General features: G+C 47.6%; 1 protein-coding gene across 2 annotated transcripts in view; it reads left to right on the top strand.

Annotated features, from left to right (window-relative positions):
• nlgn4xa (neuroligin 4 X-linked a) overlaps window positions 1-24,516 on the top strand; it is a 434,038-nt gene that overhangs the window by 341,498 nt on the left and 68,024 nt on the right. For both annotated transcript variants that reach the window (XM_070891647.1, XM_070891648.1), the window contains one exon: window positions 4,953-5,138. In XM_070891647.1, coding sequence (XP_070747748.1) covers window positions 4,953-5,138 — 186 coding nt within the window. The remainder of the gene's footprint in view (window positions 1-4,952; window positions 5,139-24,516) is intronic.

Genomic DNA, 24,516 nt, shown 5'->3' with positions numbered 1-24,516 from the left:
TCAAATCAGGAACTAGGGACATTCACACTTTGAAATAACTAGAATTTCACCGTGGACATAGTGAAAGTCCAGTTTTCATTGGTTAATTACCCTCAATAATTCCAATTAAATTGAGACCAATATCTATTTTTTCATAGCCAATATGCTATTAACTAAACTCAATACAGAACAGATAAAATTTGATCTCGGTTTCCGTATTCTTCTTTCTTTGGATGCCTTTTCAATTAACTGTAAAAATACTGAATTAGTTTTTGCATCTAACAACATCACAAACACATTCTGCAGAAAAGGCAAAAGAAAGGGGAGCTTCCCTTAGCTTCTAGCTTCGAGAAATGTATGCAGGCTTTTTTAAAAAAAGGGACACTAAAGAAGTCGGTGCTTTTTAAACGTTCAAATTGATAACCAAATTGAAAAGACAGTGCTTTGTTATGATTCAAATTGATTTAAAACAAGACCACACATTTTTAATTTAAACTACATAAGACAATCGCAATTTTTTATAATCCAATTAAAAACATTCAAGTTGTTTTTTCTTTTAGCAACTGTAACTTCAAGGCTGAAGTTTTATCTTTTGTTAAACGAACCCATTCTTTGTGCATTTCATCGCTCCGTAAATCATAATCAAAATAAATCTGCACCTGTCTCTCTAACTTAAAATATAATTCAATTCTAGGTACACAATGAACATTTAACACTTAATTTAGTCATACTTTCCCATATCCAATACAACATTACAAAGGGTTGAAAAAGCTTTCAGCTTCATATCCGAAAAGTGGGTGAGCTAAAATAAACATCCAGACAATCATTCCTCTTTTAAAAGACCAGTTTTCAGACACACATTCCACAGTCAAGAAACTTCCACACAACACTTCCATACAAACTGAAACTTTTAAACACCATCCTTTCATTCAATAAATGTTATGTCTTTTTTCCTCGGCAGCTTAAGTGTCAATTTTAACTTGTAAGGTTTTTTTTGTTAATTATTTTCACATTCTTTTCTGCTAGCCTATATACCCCTCTGGTCTCCTCAGGTCCCCATTCCATCCCACTGGCCAGTTTTCCTAAAGATCTTGGGGCCAGCCCCATTAGTTTGTATTCCTTCTTTGTTTGCGCCACGCACGATCAATGCAGGCTTCTCCTTGTTTTATTACCATGTCACCCATCACACTTCAGGGCATATATACCTATCCTACCTCAGTCTCCATCCTTCTGTGGTTCACTATAACTTAGTTCTTTATACAGATTACCTCCTTCCCCATCAATGCTACAGCTCTAACTTGTAGGTGGTACAAAAAAGGATACACACCATGATAGCTGCCACATCATCCAGGTCGGAGTGTTTGTACCCTGCTTGCAACACCAAATGTTGGGGTAAAAAGAAGACTTCCCTTCTTCAAGGTGGCTCCCTGAAATAAGGAGCCGACACCCGCCCGTATTGCGTGCATGGAATCACTCAGACGAAACCTTGGTTCAACCGATCTTTATTCAAGCATATGCAGGAAGAGTTCAGGAATGAACCTTCAGAGTACAAGGGTTCTACATGCACAGTTATACAGTTTTCGAGGTGTGTGACCCTCCTACAAACCTTTTATGACCCCCCGGTTGGCCTACAGCTTATCAGAGAAGCTTCATTGATTCATTGACCCTTATCAGACAGGCCGCTGAGTGGTTTCTCAACCTCTCCATCTCCCATAGCATCTCAGCCTTCTGGAATGTGTTGTTCTACAGTGTTAACCTTACCTTGGTTTTCTATGGTGTGTTGTTCAACCTTGCCTTGGTTTCCCATGGCTAGTTCAGCACCTGGATTCTTATCAGACAAAACTATCACTTTCCCGTGAGTTCAGCAAACTATCCCTTTCTCATGAGTTAAATGTTGCTACAATAGTATTATCCTATCTATGTTTCCAGACAGCTTACTTCCTACTCACCTTGGAGATTTATTAGTAGGTCTACTCTATCCTCCATTCCCTTAAATGTACTGAATATGTAAAGTTTTCATTTTATGTTATACAGCCATTTTCTATCATTTGTAAGCGAGTTTTACATACAATCTGTCAATAGGCGATATATTACAATCCCTACCTTGAGGTGGAGGAACTCCCAACGCCTCACAATACTGCTGAGCCCTTTTAGTCTGAATCATCTTACGTATCCGATCAATTCATAACTTCAGTACCCACTTTGGTGTCCACATTATACTTTACCACCTTAAAGGTATAGTCTCGAGGCCCGTTAAGTAAATACACTGTTGGACAGGGTATAAATCAAGAAATAATGGAGGCTTGTAAAAAAGGCACGGCAATAATCATGGGCGATTTTAACCGTCATATTGATTGGACAAAGCAAATTGGTAAGGGTAGCTTTGCTGAAGAGTTCATGCAGTGTATCCGGGATAGTTTCCTTGAACAGTACGTTGCGGAACCAACCAGGGAGCAGGCTATCTTAGATATTGTACTGTGTAATGAGACAGGATTAATAAATGATCTCCTAGTAAAGGATTCTCCAGGAATGAGTGACCAGTAACTGGTTGAATTTCAAATTCAGTTGGAGGGTGAGAAAATTGGATCTCAAACTAAGCTTAAATAAATGAGACTACAAAGATATGAAGACAGAGTTGGCTAAAGCGGAAAATAGATTAAAGTGTGGGATGATTGATGAGCAGTGGCAGACATTTAAGGAGATATTTCATAACTCTCAACAAAAATATATCCCAATGCGAAGGAAAGGCTGTAAGAAAAGGGATAACCATCCGTGGCTAACTAAGGAAATATGGGATAGTATCAAATTTAAAACAAGGGCATACAATGTGGCCAAGACTAGTGGGAGGCTAGAGGATTGGGAAACTTTTAAAAGCCAGCAAAGAACAACTAAAAAAAAAATAAAGAGAGGAAAAATATATTATGAAAATAAACTAGTACGAAATATAAAAAAGATAGGAAGAGTTTATACAGGTACATATAAAGGAAAAGAGTGGCTAAAGTAAATGAGTCAGGGGAATTAATAATGGGAAACAGGGAAATGGTAGATACTTTGAACAAATATTTTGTATCGGTCTTCATGGTAGAAGACTCTAAAAATATCCTAACAGTGGATAATCAATGAGCTATTGGGAGGGAGGAACTTAATACAATCATTATCACTAAAGAAGTAGTACTCGGTATAATAATGGGACTGAAGGAGGAGAAGTCCCCTGGACCTAATGGCTTGCATCCTAGGGTCTTAAAAGAAGTGGCTGCAGAGATAGTGGATGCATTGGTTATAATCTACCAAAATTGGATTCTGGGGAGGTCCCAGCAGATTGGAAAACCGCAAATGTAACACCCCTATTTAAAAAAGGAGACAGACAAAAAGCAGGAAACTATAGACTAGTTAGCCTAATATCTGTCGTTGGGAAAATGCTGGAGTCCATTATTAAGGAAGCAGTAGCAGGACATTTGGAAAATCATAATTCAATCAAGCAGATTCAGCATGATTTTATAAAAGCGAAATCCTGTTTAACAAATTTGCTGGAGTTCTTTGAGGATGTAACGAGCAGGATGGATAAGGGGGAACCAGTGGATGTGGTGTGTTTGGATTTCCAGAAGGCATTTGATAAGATGCCACATAAAAGGTTACTGCACAAGATAAAAATTCACGGGGTTGGGGGTAATATATTAGCATGGATGGAAGATTGGCTAACCAACAGAAAACAGATAGTCAGGATAAATGGGTCATTTTCCACTTGGCAAACAGTAACTAGTGAGGTGCCGCAATGATCGGTGCTGGGGCCTCAATTATTTACAATCTGTATTGATGACTTGGATGAAGGGACCGAGTGTAATGTAGCCAAATTTGCTGATGATACAAAGATGGGTGGGAAAGCAAATTGTGAGGAGGACACAAAAAATCTGCAAAGGGATAAGACAGGCTAAGTGAGTGGGCAAAAATTTGGAGATGGAGTATAATGTGAGAAAATGTGAGGTTATCCACTTTGGCAGAAAAAATAGAAAAGCAAATTATAATTTAAATGGAGAAAAATTGCAAATTGCTGCAGTACAGAGGGATTTGTACATGAAACACAAAAAGTTAGTATGCAGGTACAGCAAGTAATCAGGAAGGCAAATGGAATGTTGGCTTTTATTGCAAGGGGGATAGAGTATTAAAGCAGAGAAATCAACTGTACAGGGTATTGGTGAGGCCACATCTAGAGTACTGTGTACAATTTTGGTCTCCGTATTTAAGGTATGATATACTTGCATTGGAGGCTGTTCAGAGAAGGTTCACGAGGTTGATTCCGGAGATGAAGGGTTTGAATTATGAGGAAAGGTTGAGCAGGTTGGGCCTATACTCACTGAAGTTCAGAAGAATGAGAGGTGATCTTATCAAAGCATATAAGACAATGAGGGTGCCCGACAAGGTGGATGCAGAGAGAATGTTTCCACTCATAGGGGAAACTAAAACTATGGGGCATAGTTTCAGAATAAGGGGCCGCCCATTTAAAACTGAGATGATGAGGAATTTCTTCTCTCAGCGGGTTGTAAATCTGTGGAATTCTCTGCCCCAGAGAGCTGTGGAGGCCGGGTCATTGAATATATTTAAGGCGGAGATAGACAGTTTTTTGAGCGATAAGGGATTAAAGGGTTATGGGGAGCGGGCAGCGAAGTGGAGCTGAGTCCATGATCAGATCAGCCATGATGGCGGAGCAGTCTTGAGGGTCCAAATGGCCTACTCCTACTCCTATTTCTTATGTTCTTACGTTCTTATGTTCAAACAACTTTCCCATATCCAACTCAGTGACTTGTGTCCAATCTTCTAAGGTGAAAAGGGGTCGCTCTTGAGATACAAGGTTGTCTAATTACTACGAAACTTTATACGTGGAGACTAATTACCAAAATCTCCACTGGTGCACTATGGCATGTCTTGTGGTCACTGGGTGTTATCTCATACTGAAGCTGCTGTTTTTCTCTTTGCAGGCTTTCTAAGCACAGGTGACCAGGCTGCCAAAGGGAATTATGGATTGCTTGACCAAATCCAAGCACTGAGGTGGATTAGTGAAAATATCGGAGCGTTCGGAGGAGATTCGATGCGGATTACAGTCTTTGGTTCTGGGGCTGGGGCCTCCTGTGTTAGTTTGCTGACACTGTCCCACTATTCAGAAGGTAAGAACATAAGCATGTATAGGAAGAAAGCAAAATGGTCGTAGCTTCCCAGGATGTATCAACGGGACCTAATAGTTGTGATATATACATTATGACAGCACGAAGCACACTTCGCACAAGGTGGCTCGACGGGAACGTGTCATGTGACCTTGTCACATGATCCTTTTATTGTATTGACATCAGTAGTTGCATTACCACAGTAGTCCACTAGGTGGAGCATTAGTCCACTAAAGAGAGTGCCATATTACAATAGCCAACATGATTCACTTTAGATGATTACAGTAGCTATCAAGTAAAAGCAAAAATACGTGATTATAACTGTGTGTCATATGGAGCTAAACACCACAAGGAAATGTACACTATATAGTATTTATGCAGCTAATTTTTTAATTTATTCATTTACGGGACGTGGGCGTCGTCGGCAAGGCCCGCATTTATTGCCCATCCCTAATTGCCCCTTGAGAAAGTGGTGGTAAGCCGCCTTCTTGAACCGCTGCAGTCCATGTGGTGAAGGTGCTCCCACAGTGCTGTTTGGGATGGAGTTCCAGGACTTTGACCCAGCGACGATGAAGGAATGGCCGATATATTTCCAAGTTAGGATGGTGTGTAACTTGGAGGGGAAAACGTGGAGGTGATGGTGCTCCCGTGCGCCTGCTGCCCTTGTCCTTCAATGTGGTGGAGTTGGTGGGTTTGGGAGGAGGTGCTGTCGAAGAAGCCTTGGCGAGATGCTCTGCTGCATTCTGTAGACAGGGTACTCAGCAGTCATGGCGTGCTGGTGTAGAGGGAGTGCTACTGTGTACTGATGTACTTATTTGAGATGCAGCACAGTTGAATGGCTTAACATGCATTGAATACACAAGGAACTATCAGCTAACACAGACACACAACATGTTGTCTCTTCAGTCTTCAGTCAGCATCTGACAGCATCCATGACAGATCTTGACAACCCATTAAAGACTGCAATGATGCATCAAAATAATTGTAACAAGTTAGATTTCACATGGTTCAATAATCCTCTATCCCATTCCAACCCACAATCCAAGGGTTGAGAAATGCTTCAAACATGAAAGATTAAAAGATCGAATGTTCCTTTGAATATAACAACAGCAACTTGTATTAATATAGAACCGTTAACACAGTAAAACATCCCAAGGCGCTTCACAGGAGTGTTATAAAATGAAATTTGATGTTGTGCCACACAAAGAGATATTAGGGCAGATGACCAAAAGCTTGGTCAAAGAGGCAGGTTTTAAGGAGCGTCTTAAAAGAGGAAAGAGAGAAGGTGAACTCCTGGCACATGCCTTTGTACCCAAGTATGGTCTAGTGCCTATGGTCCTGAGGAAGATACCATCAATGGATGGCAATGGTGGCTCAGTGGCATGGCCACCTATGGCGCGTCAATCAAAATCTGGGATGTGCAAGAGGCCAGAATTGGAGGAGCGCAGCCATCTCAGGGAGGTTGTGGGGCTGGAGGAGATTGCAGAGATAGGGAGGGGCGAGGCCATGGAGGGATTTGAAAACAAGGATGAGAATTTTAAATTCGAGGCGTTGTCTACCCGGGAGCCAATGTAGGTCAGCGAGCACAGGGGGTGATGGGTGAGCGGGACTTGATGCGAGTTCGGACACGGGGCATCCGAGTTTTGGATAAGCTAAATTTTACAGAGGGTAGAATGTGGGAGGCCGGCCAGGAGTGCATTGGAATAGTCAAGTCTAGAGGTAACAAAGGCACGGATGAGGGTTTGAGCAGCAGGTAAGCTGAGGCAAGGTCGGAGATGGACAATGTTACTGCAGGTGGAAATAGGCGGTCTTAGTGAAGGCCTGGATATGAGGTGGGAAGCTTGCCTCAGGGTGAAATATAAAACCAAGGTTGCGAATGGTCTGGTTCGGACTCAAGACAGTTGCCAGGGTGAGGGATGGAGGCGGTGGCTAGGGGAACACAGCTAGTGGATAATCATCTTTCCCTTTCCAGTCCACAATAAATGGGTCAAGATCGAGTAATGCTTCAAAAGTGGAAGATAAAAAGATCTAATACTCCTTTGAATGTCGGCTGCTTCAGCTGCTGGGGAAGAGCACAGGATATGTTTCAGATCAATCAAATTCGGCAGATTAGCATCCATTCTAAAAGAAAACAATTGTATTCCAATATGGGTTATATAAGTTCAGATGCAGCAGTTTGAAAAAGTGAAGATGTGTTCGTGTTGTGGGCGCAACACATTGGAACACAGGAGAATACAGAAAGCAATCTACAGCCCAACCCAAAAACTAATAATCTTCAACCGCCCACTGGCTTAAATATTTATCCAACTCTCCTTAAACATCACTCCAAATTTAATATACCTGTGTGCAAGTGGACTTCTCCTGTCAAGTTGATAGATAGTGTTTATACTTTTTTCACTTTATTCCACGTATTCTCATTGCCATTTAGAGTTTATCCATTTGGTCAAATTGTTCTGTGCAAGGGACCACTTGTGAATATTGAAACACTCCAAGGCACCTTGGAATTCACTGGAGTTCAGAAGAATGAGAGGGGACCTCATAGAAACATTTAAAATTCTGACGGGTTTAGACAGGTTAGATGCAGGAAGAATGTTCCCAATGTTGGGGAAGTCCAGAACCAGGGGTCACAGTCTAAGGATAAGGGGTAAGCCATTTAGGACCGAGATGAGGAGAAACTTCTTCACCCAGAGAGTGGTGAACCTGTGGAATTCACTACCACAGAAAGTTGAGGCCAATTCACTAAATATATTCAAAAAGGAGTTAGATGAAGTCCTTACTACTAGGGGGATCAAGGGGTATGGCGAGAAAGCAGGAATGGGGTACTGAAGTTGCATGTTCAGCCATGAACTCATTGAATGGCGGTGCAGGCTAGAAGAGCTGAATGGCCTACTCCTGCACCTATTTTCTATGTTTCTATGTTTCTATGAACACTGATCTAGTTCAGGAGATCCCTGTCCTAACGTCTAAAAGACACTGGCAGAATCTTTCAAAGACTTATCACAATCCCCCACCACCCCCCATTCCCCGTGTTTGGGCGGTTTCTGAGGATGTGGAAGTGGGAAATCTGCTGGAGAGCCACTCAGTTTGGCTCCCAAAACTCCGTCACCACTTCTGGGATTTTCCTCTGGAAATGGCGGATATGTAGAAAGTGCCCGTAATTTTAAAATTCTCATCCTTGCTTTTGATCCCCTCCCTGCCCTCGCCCTTCCCTATCTCTTCAACCACCTCCAGTTCTACAACCCTCCGAGATATCTGCGCTCCTCCAATTCTGGCCTCTTGCCCGCCCCCGATTTTAATCGCTCCACCTTTAATAGCCGTGCCTTCAGCCACCCAGGTTCCCAAGCTCTGGAATTCCCTCCCCAAACCTCCCCGCCGTACTACCTCCCTCTTTTTTAAGACGCCCCTCTTTATCTCTGTAATCTCCTTCAGCCTCATCATCCCCCAAGATATCTGCGCTCCTCAAATTCTGCCCTCTTGAGCTTCCCTGATCATAATCGCTCCATCATCGGTAGCCGTGCCTTCAGCTGCGTTGGCCCTAACTTCTGGAACTCCCTCCCGAAACTTCTCCGCCTCTCTTTCCTCCTTCAAGACGCTCCTTAAAACCTACCTCCTTGACCAATCTTTTGATCATTTGCCATAATTTCTTTTTATCTGGCTCGGTGTCAAATTAATTTTTTTTGTGTTATGACACTCCTGTGAAGCGCCCTGGGACATTTTACTACGTTAAAGGTGCTATATAAATACAAGTTGTTGTTGTTCAAACCTACCTCTGTGACCAAACGTTTGGCCACTCGTCCGAATATCTCCTTATGTGGCTTGATAACGCTCCTGTGAAGTGCCTGGGGAGGTTTTACTATGGTAAAGGTGCTATATAAATGCACTTTGCTGTTGTTGCCCGCCCATATTTGGACTGTCATATGCAAATGCGAGAATAATGATAGGAATGATGATACCATTGATGCCTGAGCAATGCTGGGATGTCAGGAATGTCATTGTATTCTTGATGTTCATTGTTGTTAAGGCTGTGGGGGGGGGAGGCTTTTCATTTTACATTGTCGCCAGGCCTAGACATGAAACATTGGGTCTATTTTCATCAGAACAACACAGATTAGGGCACAATATGGTGAAATGATGAAAGCGTGGAAGTTGGGAGGTAGAAGCGGTGTGTTTCCAGTGGTTGGGGGTGAGGGGATTGTGGGAGGAGGCAGTGAGAATCAAGAATGAGGGGCCAACAGAAGAGTGAATGGAAGAGATTTAGAACGGAGCGCAGAACAAACTTCTTTACACAGAGAGTTGTGAGGCTCAGGAGTTCACTAATGTTTCCCCTCGTGGGGGAAGCTAAAACTAGGGTCATAGTTTCAGAATAAGGGGTCGCCCAGTTAAAACGGAAATGAGGAGGAATTTCTTCTCTCAGAGGTTCATGAATCTGTGGAATTCTCTACCCCAGAGAGCTGTGGAGGCTGAGTCATTGAATATATTTAAGGCGGCGATAGACAGATGAGGGAGTAAAGGTTATGGGGAGCAGGCAGGGACTGGAGTTGAGGCCAAGATCAGATCAGCCATGATCTTAGTGAATGGCGGAGCAGGTTCGAGGGGCCAAATGACCGACTCCTGCTCCTAATTGTAATGTTCTTATTATGTTCTTCTGGGTCAAGGATTGAGGTAGAAACTATGTCAACATTCACAATTAGATCAGATAAGTGATGGATGGAAAAGGTACTGAAGGGATATGGGAGCAGGGTAGGATCATCATCATCATCATAGGCAGTCCCTCGGAATCGAGGAAGACTTGCTTCTACTCTAAAAATGAGTTATTAGGTGACTGAACAGTCCAATAGGAGAACCACAGTCCCTGTACAGGTGGGACAGACAGTCGTTTAGGGAAAGGGTGGGTGGGGAGTCTGGTCTGCCTACGCTTGGTTTCTGCATGCTCTCGGCGTTGAGACTCGCGGTGCTCAGCGCCCTCCCGGATGCACTTCCTCCACTTAGAGCGGTCTTTGACCTGGGACTTCCAGGTGTCGGTGGGGATGTTGCATTTTATCAAGGAGGCTTTGAGGGTGTCCTTGAAACGATTCCTCTGCCCACCTTTGGCTCATTTGCCATGCAGGTGTTCCGAGTAGAGCGCTGGCTTTGTAGGGTAATGTGATTGGGACTGTTTGCTCGCAAGAAAGGTAAATACTGACACGGAATGGTTGGAACGATTGGCCTGTTTCCATGTTGCAGCTTCTAGCCTGTATTTCTATGTATGAATCGATCAGATTATACTTGCAGTGGAGGCAGTTCAGAGAAGGTTCACTAGGTTGATTCCAGAGATGAGGGAGTTGACTTATGAAGAAAGGTTGAGTAGGTTGGGCCTCTACTCATTGGAATTCAGAAGAATAAGAGGTGTTCTTATCGAAATGTATAAGATTATGAGGGGGCTCAACAAGGTGGATGCAGAGAGGATATTTCCACTCATAGGGGAAACTAAAACTAGGGGACATAGTCTCAGAATAAGGGGCCGCCCATTTAACACTGAGATGAGGAGAAATTTCTTCTCTCAGAGGATTGTAAATCTGTGGAATTCTCTGCCCCAGAGAGCTGTGGAAGCTGGGTTATTGACTATATTTAAGGTGGAGATAGCCAAATTTTTGAGAGATAACGGAGTAAAGAGTTATGGGAAGAGGGCAGGGAATTGGAGCCGAGTCCATGATCAGATCAGCCATGATCTTATTAAATGGCGGAGGAGGCTCGAGGGGCCGACGCCTGCTCCTATTTCTTATGTTCTTATGGATTGGAAAATCCAGTCCAGGGTTAGCTACCATCACTTCAGGATGGGCAGTTATCGGAGGGTAAATGTTCTGCTTCTGCACTCAGAAGATCCTAATCACGGGGTTGGGGGGGGGGCGGTGCGGGTGGTAGTGTTGGGAGCGGTAATGAGGGAGAGTGGGAGTACTCTTGACATATGTCTTGACACGCAAGTCTGAAAATCTACGGTCCGGAAGAAGATGCCATCACTCGATGGCATTTCAGCTGTGGCTCAGTGGGCAACACTCATGCTTTTGGAATCAGAAGGTCGTGGGTTCAAGTCCCACTCCAGAGACGTGAGCACAAAATCTAGGCTGACACTCCCAGTGCAGAGCTAAGTGAGTGCTGCACTGTCGGGGGTGCCGTCTTTCAGCTGAGGTGTTAAACCAAGGCTCCATTTGCCCTCTGGGGTGGATGTAAAAGATCCCGTGGCACTATTTTGAAGACGAGCAGGGGAGTTCTCCCATGTCAATATTTATTCCTGAAACCACATCATAAAGCAGATTATCTGCTCATCTGTCTCACTGCTGTTCGTGGGACCTTGCTGTGCGCAAATGGGTGGCCCCGTTTCCTACATTACTGCAGTGACTGCACTTCAAAATTATGTTGTTGGCCGTAAAGGACATATGAACATAAGAAATAGGAGCAGGAGTAGGCCATATGGTCCCTCGAGCCTGCTCCGCCATTTAGTACGATCATGGCTGATCCGATCATGGACTCAGCTCCACTTCCCTGCCCACTCCCCATAACCCCTTATTCCCTTATCGGTTAAGAAACTGTCTATCTCTGTCTTAAATTTATTTAAAGCGCTTTGAATGTCCTTAGGTTTAACGTCCCAACCGAAAGGTTGCACCTCCGACAGTGCAGCACTCCCTCAGTACTCAGTTTAAATTTTGTGCTCAATCATAGAATCATAGAAATTTACAGCACGGAAGGAGGCCACTTCAGCCCATCGTGTCTGTGCCGGCCGACAAAGAGCCACCCAGCCTAATCCCACTTTCCAGCTCTCGGTCCGTAGCCCTGCAGGTTGCGGCGCTTCAAGTGAACATCCAGGTATTTTTTAAAATGTGGTGAGGGTTTCTGCCTCTACCACCCTTTCAGGCCGTGAGTTCCAGACCCCCCACCTCCCTCTGGGTGAAAACATTTCCCCTAGAATTCCCGGGCCCGGAACATTACCCCTCTAATCCCCTGCGAACACTCGACTTTCTGGCTGGGAGGTGAGAGTGCGACCCACCGATCCACCTCAGACATCAGGATGGGTTGGGGTAAATCATTGGCCATGCAGTACGGGGCCCTTCCGACAGGAAGAGCCTGATGCTGCCTGCGGTGGCTGAATTTGCACGCATCTCCCAATTAGTTTGATGGATGTCAACGGTGGATTTTTGATCTCATCGTTGGCGCAGTCAGCAAGTCGGATGAGTGAAGGAGATAAGAGCATTATACACAGCCACTGCAGGGGAAATAAAGCACGGGAGAGAGTGTGATATCAATTATCGAACGCAGCAAGCTTCGCTCAGCAATTGATTGTGCACTGAATCTCTTGTGGAATAAAGCAATAGATGTCAAATACGAGACTTGCCAGGTTCAACAGCCAATTCTTTTCTTAATGATTTATAATTTTTGGCAATGTATGTTTTGCGCTTAGAGCTGACAGATTTCAGTGCTGAGTAATGCACTATTTTTCCACATTCCTTTTTCTGCCAGTGACAGCACCAGACGCGTCCAGGTTTTATGCAGTCTTGGCCAGAGGTCCGTAACGTTTTACCCGTACGTACCGCAGACACAACCTCGGAACTGCACCCTGTGGCTCCCACGCCAATCATCTGTGATGCCAATCATCGAAACATAGAAAATAGGAGCAGTAGTAGGCCATTCGGCCCTTCGAGTCTGCACCACCATTCAATAAGATCATGGCTGATCCTCTATCTCAACACCATATTCCCGCTTTTTCCCCAGACCCCTTGATGCCTTTTGTTTCTAGAAATCTATCTAGCTGCCTCTTAAATATATTCAGTGACTTGGCCTCCACAGCCTTCTGTGGTAGAGAATTCCACAGGTTCACCACCCTCTGAGTGAAAAAATTTCTCCTCATCTCTGTCCTAAATTTCCTACCCCGTATCCTGAGACTGTGACCCCTTGTTCTAGACTTCTCAGCCAGGGGAAACATCCTCCCCGCATCCAGTCTATCCAACCCCGTCAGAATTTTATACGTTTCAATGAGATCCCCTCTCATTCTTCCAAACTCTAGTGAATACAGGCCTAGTCGACCTGATCTCTTCTCATACAACAGTCCTGCCATCCCAGGAATCAGTCTGGTGAACCTTCGATGCACGCCCTCTATGGCAAATATATCCTTTCTTGGGTAACGAGACCATAACTGCACACAATACTCCAGGCTGTAATCGGTGTCTAGTTACATGGATATGGAGCCATGACAGGTGGATGGAGTTAAGATACGATGTGAGGTCATCCACCTTGGAAAAAAAAACAGTAAAAGGGAATATTATTTGAATGGGGAGAAATTACAACATGCTGAGGTGCCGAGGGACCTGGGGGTCCTTGTGCATGAATCCCAAAAAAGTTAGTTTGCTGGTGCAGCAGGTAATCAGGAAGGCAAATGGAATGTTGGCCTTCATTGCGAGAGGGATGGAGTACAAAAGCAGGGAGGTCCTGCTGCAACTGTATAGGGTATTGGTGAGGCCGCACCTGGAGTACTGCGTGCAGTTTTGGTCACCTTACTTAAGGAAGGATATACTAGCTTTGGAGGGGTTACAGAGACGATTCACTAGGCTGATTCCGGAGATGAGGGGGTTACCTTATGATAATAGATTGAGTAGACTGGGTCTTTACTCGTTGGAGTTCAGAAGGATGAGGGGTGATCTTATAGAAACATTTAAGATAATGAAAGGGATAGACAAGATAGAGGCAGAGAGGTTGTTTCCACTGGTCGGGGAGACTAGAACTAGGGGGCACAGCCTCAAAATACGGGGGAGTCAATTTAAAACCGAGTTGAGAAGAAATTTTTTCTCCCAGAGGGTTGTGAATCTTTGAAATTCTCTGCCCAAGGAAGCAGTTGAGGCTAGCTCATTGAATCTATTCAAATCACAGATAGATAGATTTTTAACCAATAAGGGAATTAAGGGTTACGGGGAGCGGGCGGGTAAGTGGAGCTGAGTCCACAGTCAGACCAGCCATGATATTTTTGAATGGCGGAGCAGGCTCGAGGGGCTAGATGGCCTACTCCTGTTCCTAATTCTTATGTTCTTATATTCTTATGTATACAGATCAGCCACGATCTCATTGATTGGTGGAACGGGCTCATGGGTCTACTCCTGTTCCTATACAGTCATATCCATGTGCTTTCGCACAATGTCAGCTGTGGCTCGGTGGGTAGCACTCTCACCTCTGAGTCAGAAGGTAGTGGGTTAAAAAAAAATCTAGGCTGACACTCCAGTGCAGTTCTCACTGTCGGAGGTGCTGTCTTTCAGACATTAAACCGAGGCCCCGTCTGCCCTCTCAGGTGGACGTAAAACAAATCCCACGGCACTATTTCGAAGAAGAGCAGGGGAGTTATTCCCGGTGTCCTGGCCAATATTTATTACTCAACCAACATAACAAAATAAACAGATTATCTGGTCATTATCACATTGCTGTTTGTGAGAGCTTGCTTGTGTGCAAATTGGCTGCTGTGTTTCCTACATTACAACAGTGACTACACTCAAAAAGTACTTCATTGGTTGTTAAGCACTTTAAGGTGATCTTAGATCTGGTACTGTGTACTGTGTAATGAGACAGGATTAATAAACGATCACCTAGGAAAGGATCCTCTAGGAATGAGTGACCATAACAGGATTGAATTTAAATTCAGTTGGAGGGTGAGAAAATTGGATTTTAAGCCAGTGTCCTTAGCTTAGATAAAAGAGACTATGAAGGCAGAGTTGGCTAAAGTGGGCTGGGAAAATAGATTTATGGGCCCAAGTTTCCACATGCGCCTAGAACGGCGCAGTCCCGACCTGGACGCCCGTTTTTCGCGCCACAAAGTGCGCCTAAAAAAATCCTCGGTATTCTCCACCTACTTGCAGGTCCTCTGGCCCTCGGCGCAGCCAGCACGAGCTGTGGGGGGGCGGAGCCAGGTCCCGGCGCTGAAAACAGTGCCGGGACCTCTGCACATGCGCGCTACAGTGGGCACGCAAGTGCAGTAGCTCCAGGCGCCGAACTGTGTGGGAGGGGCCCGAAGCACGCAGCCCCTAGCCCTGGCCCAATGGCCTCACTGGGGCTGCGTGAATAAGGCTCCTCCCACGGCCAGCTCCTGCTTCCCCCCCCCCCCGACCAGACCCGACACCCGCTCCCCCCGCCCAGCCGACCAGACCCGACACCCGACACCCGCTCCCCCCCCCTGCCTCCGGACCAGACCCGACACCCGCTCCCCCCCCCCCCCCCCCGCCCAGCCGACCAGACCCGACCCGACACCCGCTCCCCCCACCCCCCCGGACCAGACCCGACACTCGCTCCCCGCCCCCCCCTGCCTCCGGACCAGACTCGACACCCGCTCCCCGCTCCCCCCTGCCTCCGGACCAGACCCGACACCCGCTCCCCCCCCCCACCCTGCCTCCGGACCAGACCTGACACCCGCTCCCCGCCCCCCCCTGCCTCTGGACCAGACCCGACACCCGCTCCCCACCACCCCCCTGTCTCCGGACCAGACTCGACACCCGCTCCCCGCCCTCCCCCTGCCTCCGGACCAGACCCGACACCCGCTCCCCGCCCCCCCCTGCCTCCGGACCAGACCAGACCCGACACCCGCTCCCCGCCCCCCCCTGCCTCCGGACCAGACCCGACACCCGCTCCCCGCCCCCCCCTGCCTCCGGACCAGACCAGACCCGACACCCGCTCCCCGCCCCCCCCTGCCTCCGGACCAGACCCGACACCCGCTCCCCGCCCCCCCCTGCCTCCGGACCAGACCCGACACCCGCTCCCCGCCCCCCCCTGCCTCCGGACCAGACCAGACCCGACACCCGCTCCCCGCCCCCCCCTGCCTCCGGACCAGACCCGACACCCGCTCCCCACCACCCCCCTGCCTCCGGACCAGACCCGACACCCGCTCCCCGCCCTCCCCCCTGCCTCCGGACCAGACCCGACACCCGCTCTCCCGCCGCCTCCGGACCAGACCCGACACTTGCTCCCCCTCCTCCCCTGCCTCCCGACCAGACCCGACACCCGCGCCCCCCCCCCCCCCCTGCCTCCGGACCAGACCCGACACCCGCGCCCCCCCCCCCCCCTGCCTCCGGACCAGACCCGACACCCGCGCCCCCCCCCCCTGCCTCCGGACCAGACCCGACACCCGCGCCCCCCGCCCCCTGCCTCCGAACCAGACCCGACACCCGCTCCCCCCGCCCCCCCCGACCCGACCCGACCCGACCCGCGCTCCTGTTTCCGCTCCGCCCCCCCCCCCGCGACCCGACTCCCGCTCCCGGACTGGATCCAACCTGACCTACCCCCCCCACACTCTCTCTCTCTCCTTCCCTCCCTCTCTCCCTCCTTCTCTCCCTCTCTCCCTCTCTCCCTCCTTCTCCCTCTCTCCCTCCTTCTCCCTCCTTCTCCCTCTCTCCCTCCTTCTCCCTCTCTCTCTCTCCCCCCTCTCTCTCCCTCCTTCTCCCTCTCTCTCTCTCCCCCCTCTCTCTCCCCTCTCTCCTCTCTCTCTCCCCCTCCTCCCCCCTCTCTCTCCCCCCCTCCTCCCCCTCCTCCCCCCTCTCTCTCCCCCTCCTCCCCCCTCTCTCTCCCCCTCCTCCCCCCTCTCTCTCCCCCTCCTCCCCCCTCTCTCTCCCCCTCCTCCCCCCTCTCTCTCCCCCTCCTCCCCCCTCTCTCTCCCCCTCCTCCCCCTCTCTCTCTCCCCCTCTCTCTCTCTCCCTCCCTCCTCCCCCTCCCTCCTCCCCCTCCTCCCCCTCCCTCCTCCCCCTCTCTCTCTCTCCCTCTCTCTCTCTCCCTCCCTCTCTCTCCCTCCCTCTCTCTCCCCCCCCCCTCTCTCTCTCTCCCTTCCCCCCCCTCTCTCTCTCTCCCTTCCCCCCCCTCTCTCTCTCTCCCTTCCCCCCCCTCTCTCTCCCTACCCCCCCGACCCGAACCGTACCTAACCTCCCCGACCCGACCCGACCCGACCCAACCCAACGCCACCTACCTGTCAATCTCGGGCCGGCCCGTTCAGCCTTCGGTCCCGAAAGGCCTGCCTTTCACACAGGTAGGAAGATGGTTTATTTAATCTTTTCTTTGCTTATAAATGTTTATTCAAGTTGGATTTATTTGTATAATATTTGTATAAGTATAAATAAGGATTTATTATAGAATTTAATGAGTTCCCTCCCCCCCACCTCGTTCTGGACGCCTAATTTGTAACCTGCGCCTGATTTTTTAATGTGTAGAACAGGTTTTTTCAGTTCTACAAAAATCTTCACTTGCTCCATTCTACTTTAGTTTGGAGTACGTTTTCACTGTGGAAACTTTCAAATCAGGCGGTCAGTGGCCCCTTTTGAAGAAAAAATTCTGTTCCAAAGTAGAACTGTTCTACCTGACTAGAACTGCAGAAAAAAAAATGTGGAGAATTGCGATTTCTAAGATAATCCGTTCTCCACCAGTTGCTCCTAAAAATCAGGCGCAAATCATGTGGAAACTTGGGCCCTAAGTGTGGGACAGTTGATGAGCAGTGGCAGACATTTAAGGAGAATTTCATAACTCGCAACATAAATATATCCCAATGAGAAGGAAAGACTAATGGGAGGCTAGAGGATTGGGAAACTTTTAAAAGCCAGCAACGAACGACTAAAAAAATAATAAAGAGAGGGAAGATAGATTATGAAAGTAAACTAGCACGAAATATAAAAACAGATAGTAAGAGTTTCTACAGGTACATATAAAGGAAAAGAGTGGCTAAAGTAAATGTTGGTCGCTTAGAGGATGAGTCTGGGGAATTAATAATGGGCAGCAGGGAAATGGCAGAGACTTTGAACAAATATTTTGTATCGGTCTTCACGGTGAAAGACACGTAGGACTAGAACCTCCACTTTTTTTGCATGCTTAACACCCACTTAACGCCCATTTTACTGCTCAAATGACGTATAACACCCCTATATCGCCCATTTTGGCACAAAATGGAAACTGACGGGCATATTTAGGAGAGTTATCACCGAGTATTTTTCCCATGTGCTTAACACCGGGAAAAAAATATTACCGCCCGCCCACTTTTTTGGGGCGGAATCAGCAGAATGGGCAAAATCAACGGCCATAATATCGCCCAAATTTACTTTCCGCACGGAATAAATGTCGAGATTCAATATGAACGCCCGCCCACTGTTCTTTGTTGTACAGAGCATATTGACCCAAACTAGCGGCCATGGAGATCGCCCATCGTCAATTTCACCATCTCCCACACATATCGCCCAGAGTATCGCTTGCTCAAAAAAAAGGGGAACTAACCAGAATGAACGCCAGCGGTGTGGCTGGCATTTGTTAAATACCAGCCTTACGTGAGGATCTGATATCTGAAAAATTTGAAAGAGCGCTGGTGTGAGTGACAACGCTGACACTCACCATTGATGTTAAGTTGTATTTAACCCTTTCATGGTAAGGAATCACCAGTCTGTAATGCTATGTTCAATAACAAACGTTTAATACCAACATTGGTCTGAAATCATAAGCATCATGGCTAATAACACCCAACCCCTGCCCACACCCCACTTTTTCCAACATTGACATAACTCACATGGTCAACATGTCCAGCAACACAGAATATAAAGGTTAAGCAGGAGTGTGGTCCCCAGCCCCCATACATTGCAACAAATTGCATACACCCAGATGGAGATATAACACAGCCATCACCTGCGCACATGCACCTCACTTTCCTTCCCCCTTCTCCTTCTTCTCCCCACCTATACCCCTTCCCCTCCTCGCTCCATGACGCCTGGCCGAGGAGCTCCTCAGGCGTTGCCTCATTGGGGGGGATGAAGGCAGATGCGGTGGTTGCACGGGTACGGGAGTGTGGGGTGCCGAGGGGGCAACATTCTCTGATGCAGAAGCAGGATCTTGCTCTCATCTGTCATTTGCAGTGGTGGTGCGGAACCTAGGGGTGTATTGCCGTGCTCTGGGACTACTGAGAGGCCTGTGGCAGCAGTGTTCCTGGCTATCGGATCCAGGGGCTCCGCCATGCGCGGAATGTACTTGGTCATGGTGGCCAGCTGTCGGGATATGCCCCCCAATGCTTCGATGAGCTGGTCACCAATATCTACAGTCCTCGTGGACAACTGTACCATCTCTCAGCTGTCATGTCGCGCTCGTGGAACAGACCTGCCGTGTCCACGAGGCATCCGCAGGGTCAGCGCCGACCTGGGAACAAATGGGGTGCCCTGTGGCGAGGTGCTTGGGGCCGGTACCTCCAGAGTGGAGGCGGGAATGACCGGAGGACCACTAGATGGCTTTGGGGTGGAATGGCTTCTGGAGCATGGCATTGCAGGTTCTTCGAAGTCCGTGCTCTCATCCGTGGAGGACAGACCCAGCGGATTGACGGGCGAGAGTCGGAGCTCCTCAGCACCAGATGTAGTAGGACCGTCCGCCGACTCCTGCCCCGTGCCCCGCACCTTCTGGCCTCTGTGGTCTTGCCTGGGGCCGTGCTACTGGCTGAGCTGCAAAACACAAATTAGGTTATTAGAGGAGAAGGGGGTGCTAGGGTGACAAGGCGCATCCAGTGCTACACACAGTATATGCACGACAAAAGCACCACCCTCTCAAAATAATTGCAGACATCACATTTCATGACCATCAACACATTGTGCATTGCAATGATTTTCATTCGGCCAGCATTATTTCTATGACACTTTTAGAAATCATCTATCATTTATGATTGTTTGGATATGAGTGGGAGTGGCACCACACAATGGTGTAAGCTTTACTCACGTGGCATCACTTCAGGATCTGCAGATACTTCCGTGGCTATCGGGGGGTGCTTCCCCACAAGTGCGATCACCCGTTCCTCCATCTCTGTGATGTCACTGGGGGCTGGTGGCCCCCCTCCCCACCCCCCTCATCGTCGATAGCTTCTTCTGTATTACAGGACGACATGGCATGAGATCATTGCGTGATATCATTGCTAGGTACTGTCACAGAGACTGATACAACACATAACTGACCGATATTGCCCTATAATGGAGAAAGAGGAAGAGGCATCCCACAAGGTTGTTCCATCGTTTGCGCCATTGGTTGCCCTCACGCAACTTGTTGGTCGCCGACGAGACCACCTCTGCTATCTCGGTCCATATCCTCTGGTAGGCCTTTGGGGTGGGCTTCCCACACCCTCACTGTGTCAAATCACCACAGCATAACTCGACCTCCTGCAGGAGGGAAGCATTTGCCTCGCTCGAGAACCTCCTCGCTCTAATGTGCTCCTCTCCCACCTCACTGCTCTCTCCAACTTCAGGCTCCATAACGTGCTGTGATGCCTCCTCCTCTTTCTCCATTATAGGGCAATATCGGTCAAATATGTGGCTGGTAACAGCTAATTTTTGGTTGCCTACTTGCTGTGAAGCTCTAAAATCTCCCTCCTTCTTCCCAAAGCAGCCACACCACTCCCAGACATGCCTTCAGTCCCTCTGAGCTCCCTCTCTCTCTGTCTCCTCTTCTGCGTATGTCCTGGTGACCCTTGACCTCAGAATCGCGGGAATCGAGCATTGCCATGCCTTTGCTAAGGATGGCCACACTTTATGGCAGAAAGTCAAAAAAATGTAACGCTACAGCCCATTTGATATCGCTCGCGGTAACGTCCATTTTCAAAAATATAAACTAGGTGTTTTGAGAATGGGCGAGAAGCCGGCGATCTGAAAACCTTTTTTACTGCCCACGCCGGATATAGTGCCCATTTTTGGGCGATAAGCACAAAAGTGGAGGTTCTAGCCCATAAAACATCCCAATAGTGGATAATCAAGGGGCTATAGGGAGGGAGGAACTTAATACAATCACTATCACTAAAGAATTAATACTCGGTAAAATAACGGGACTAAAGGCAGAAAAGTTCTCTGGACCTGATGGCTTGCATCCTAGGATCTTAAAAGAAGCGGCTGCAGAGAAGGTGGATGCATTGGTTGTAATTTACCAAAATTCCCTGGTCTGGGGATGTCCCAACGGATTGGTAAACCACAAATGCAACAACCTGATTTAAAAAAGGAGGCAGAAAGAAAGCAGAAAACTATAGACCAGTTAGCCTAATATCTATTGTTGGGGAAATGCTGGAGTCCATTATTAAGGAAGCAATGGCAGGACATTTGGAAACGTATAATTCAATCAAGCAGAGTCAGCATGGTCTTATAAAAGGGAAATCATGTTTGACAAATTTGCTGGAGTTCTTTGAGGATGTAATGAGTAGGGTGGATAAGGGGGAGCCAGTGGATGTGGTGTATTTGGATTTCCAGAAAGCATTTGATAAGGTGCCACATAAAAGGTTACTGTACAGGATAAAACTTCACGGGGTTGGGGGTAACATATTAGAAAGGACAGCGGATTGGCTAACAGAAAAAAGAGAGTCGGGATAATTGGAATGAGAGCTTATTGAAACATATAAGATAATGAGAGGGCTCGACAAGGTGGATGCAGAGAGGTTATTCCCACTCATAGGGGAAACTAGAACTAGGGGGCATAGTCTCAGAATAAGGGGCCACCCATTTAAAACTGAGACGAGGAGGAATTTCTGCTCTCAGAGGGTTGTAAATCTATGGAATTCTCTGCCCCAGAGAGCTCTGGAGGCTGGGCCATTGAATATATTTAAGGCGGAGAGAGGCAGATTTTTCAGCAATAATGGAATTAAGGGTTATGGGGAGCGGACAGGGAAGTGGAGCTGAGTCCATGATCAGATCAGCCATGATCTTATTAAATGGCGGAGCAGGCTCGAGGGGCCAAATGGCCTAATCCTGCTCCTATGTTCTTTGTCCTAAGATGTCCGATGGTCGTGAAAGGCGCTATATAAATCCAAATCTCTTTTTTTACTTTCGTTATTCATTCTCGGTGTGCGGGCGTGGCTGGCAAGTTGCCGTTTATTGGCCATTAGTAACTGCCTTGAGTAGTTAATGGTGGGCCTCCTTCTTGAACTACCAACAGTCCATGTGGTGAAGGTTGATGCAAGAACAACAACAACTTGCATTTATATAGCACCTTTTACATAGTAAACGCCCTAAGGTGCTTCACAGGAAATTTAGCAATCAAAATTTGAAACTGAGGCACACAAAGGTGATATTAGGACAGATGACCAAAAGCTTGGTCAAAGAAGTAGGTCTTCAGGTGCAGGTGGAGAGGTTTGCGGAGGGAATTCCAGAGCTTAGGGCCGAGGCAGCTAAAGGCACAGCCACCGATGGTGGAGTGATTAAATTCGGAGATGCAGATGAAGTCAGGTCGAAAAACACAGAGATCTCGGAGGATTGTAGGGACGGATGAAGTTACAGAGATGGGGGAGGGGCGAGGCCGTGGAGGGTATTTGTAATCAAGTGTGCGAATCTTAAAACCGAGGCGTTGTCGGACTGGGAGCCAATGTAGGTTCAGTGAGCACAGGGGGTGATGGGTGAACGGGAATTAGTGCGAGTTAGGACACGGGCAACAGAGTTTTGGACAAGTTTACAGAGGGTGCAAGGTGGGAGGCCAGCCAGGAAAGTGTTGGAACAGTCGAGGGTAGAGGTAGATAGGGGTTGGACAGGATGTAAGGGCAGCAGCCCTTAACTCAATATCAGTCGCCGGCCATCCATGAATCACCATTCATTCAACTGAAGGGACTGAAGACTGTGAGTGGCCTGTACCCTATTTTGTAACGAGGTCCGCTGCCCGCCAAGATTGGGTACCCCTGGCACTGGAGAAGGACATCCATCTCAAAGTGCCTTGTGCCAATAGGAGCGGCATTCACCTTTACCTCCTGGTGTAGAAACATAGAAATTTACAGCGCAGAAGGAGGTCATTTCAGCCCATCGTGTCTGTGCCGGCCAACAAAGAGCCACATGGCCCTTCGTCAGCAGACCTAAAGGTTATATACCAACCCATGAACAATAACGAAAAGGCAAAGAGCACCCAGCCCAACCAGTCTGCCTCACACCCCTTATACTAAAAATATCTACGCTCCACCCCAACCGGAGCCATGTGATCTCCTGGGAGAGGCAAAAACCAGATAAAAACCCAGGCCAAATTAGGGAGAAAAAATCTGGGAAAATTCCTCTCCAACCCATCCAGGCGATTGAAACTAGTCCAGGAGATCACCCTGGCCATATTCTATTCCCTGCAGTACTTACCATTATATCTGCTCCATCCAACAAAAGGTCATCCAGTCTAATCCCAATTACCAGCTCTAGATCCATAACCCTGCAGGTGATGGCACTTTAAGTGCCCATCCAACCATCTCTTAAAAGTGGTGAGGGTTTCTGCATCCACCACTCTTCCAGGCAGTGAGTTCCAGATGCCCACGTCCCTCTGTGTAAAGAAGCAACCCCCCCCTCAAATCCCTTCTAAACCTTCCACCAACCACCTTAAAACTATGCTCCCTTGTAATAACCCCCTCCACCAATGGAAATAGACCCAAGCGCCAAGGAAATGAGAATCATAGAATCATAGATATTTACGGCACAGAAGGAGGCCAATTGGCTCATCATGTCTGCGCTGGTTGAAAAAGAGCTATTCAGACGAATCCCACTTTCCAGCCCTTGGTTCGACAACATGTTCGAATGGTTCTGTTCGAGAGTGAAGGTATTCTCTTCGAAACAGAAAACCAGTGGTTCAGCTTGATTTGTAAATATGTCAGAATAAGTCCATATCCTTTGTTATCTATAACCATGCAAGTTATGTATGATGATCGTTTGTTATAATTACTTCTTCATTAAGGAGGGAGAAGTTTAATATATATAGCTCCACCCAGTGGACTACTGTGGCACTGCAGCCATTGCTGTTTACAACAGTAAGAGGGAAAAAGTCACGTGACTGTGTTCGTGAAGTTATCAGCCATCTTACAACCTGTGTGTTTGTGAGGTCGTACTGAAAACATAACAGTAGGTTACGGCACTTCAAGTGCACATCCAAGTACTGTTTAAATGCGATGAGGGTTTTTGCCTCTACCCACCCTTTCAAGCAGTGAGTTCCAGACTCCCACCACCCTCTGGGTGAAAAACATTCTCCCTAACGCCCCTCTAATCCTCCTACCAATTATTTTAAATCTGTGCCCCCTTGGTTATTGACCTCTCTGCTAAGAGAATTAGGTCCATCCACTCTATCTAAGCCCCTCATAATTTTATACACCTCACTCCCAGGTGTCGGTGGGGATGTTGCACTTTATCAGGGAGGTTTTGAGGGTGTCCTTGAAACGTTTCCTCTGCCCACCTTTGGCTCATTTGTCGTGAAGGAGTTCCGAGTAGAGAGCTTGCTTTGGGAGTCTTGTGTCAGGCATGCGAACAATGTGGCCCGCCCAGCAGAGCTGATCGAGCATGGTCGACCTTCAACACCGCCTCCAGTGCGCCAGTGCAGCCTCCAGCCTCCTGAGGAAGAGAGTGTTCGAAGATCAGGCCCTCAAAACTGCCACCAAGCTCATGGTCTGCAG

The sequence above is a fragment of the Pristiophorus japonicus genome, chromosome 10 (assembly GCF_044704955.1).
Source record: "Pristiophorus japonicus isolate sPriJap1 chromosome 10, sPriJap1.hap1, whole genome shotgun sequence".
NCBI lineage: Eukaryota > Metazoa > Chordata > Chondrichthyes > Pristiophoridae > Pristiophorus > Pristiophorus japonicus.
Note: the sequence above shows the minus strand (reverse complement) of the source record. Positions and strands in the feature narration are given on the sequence as shown.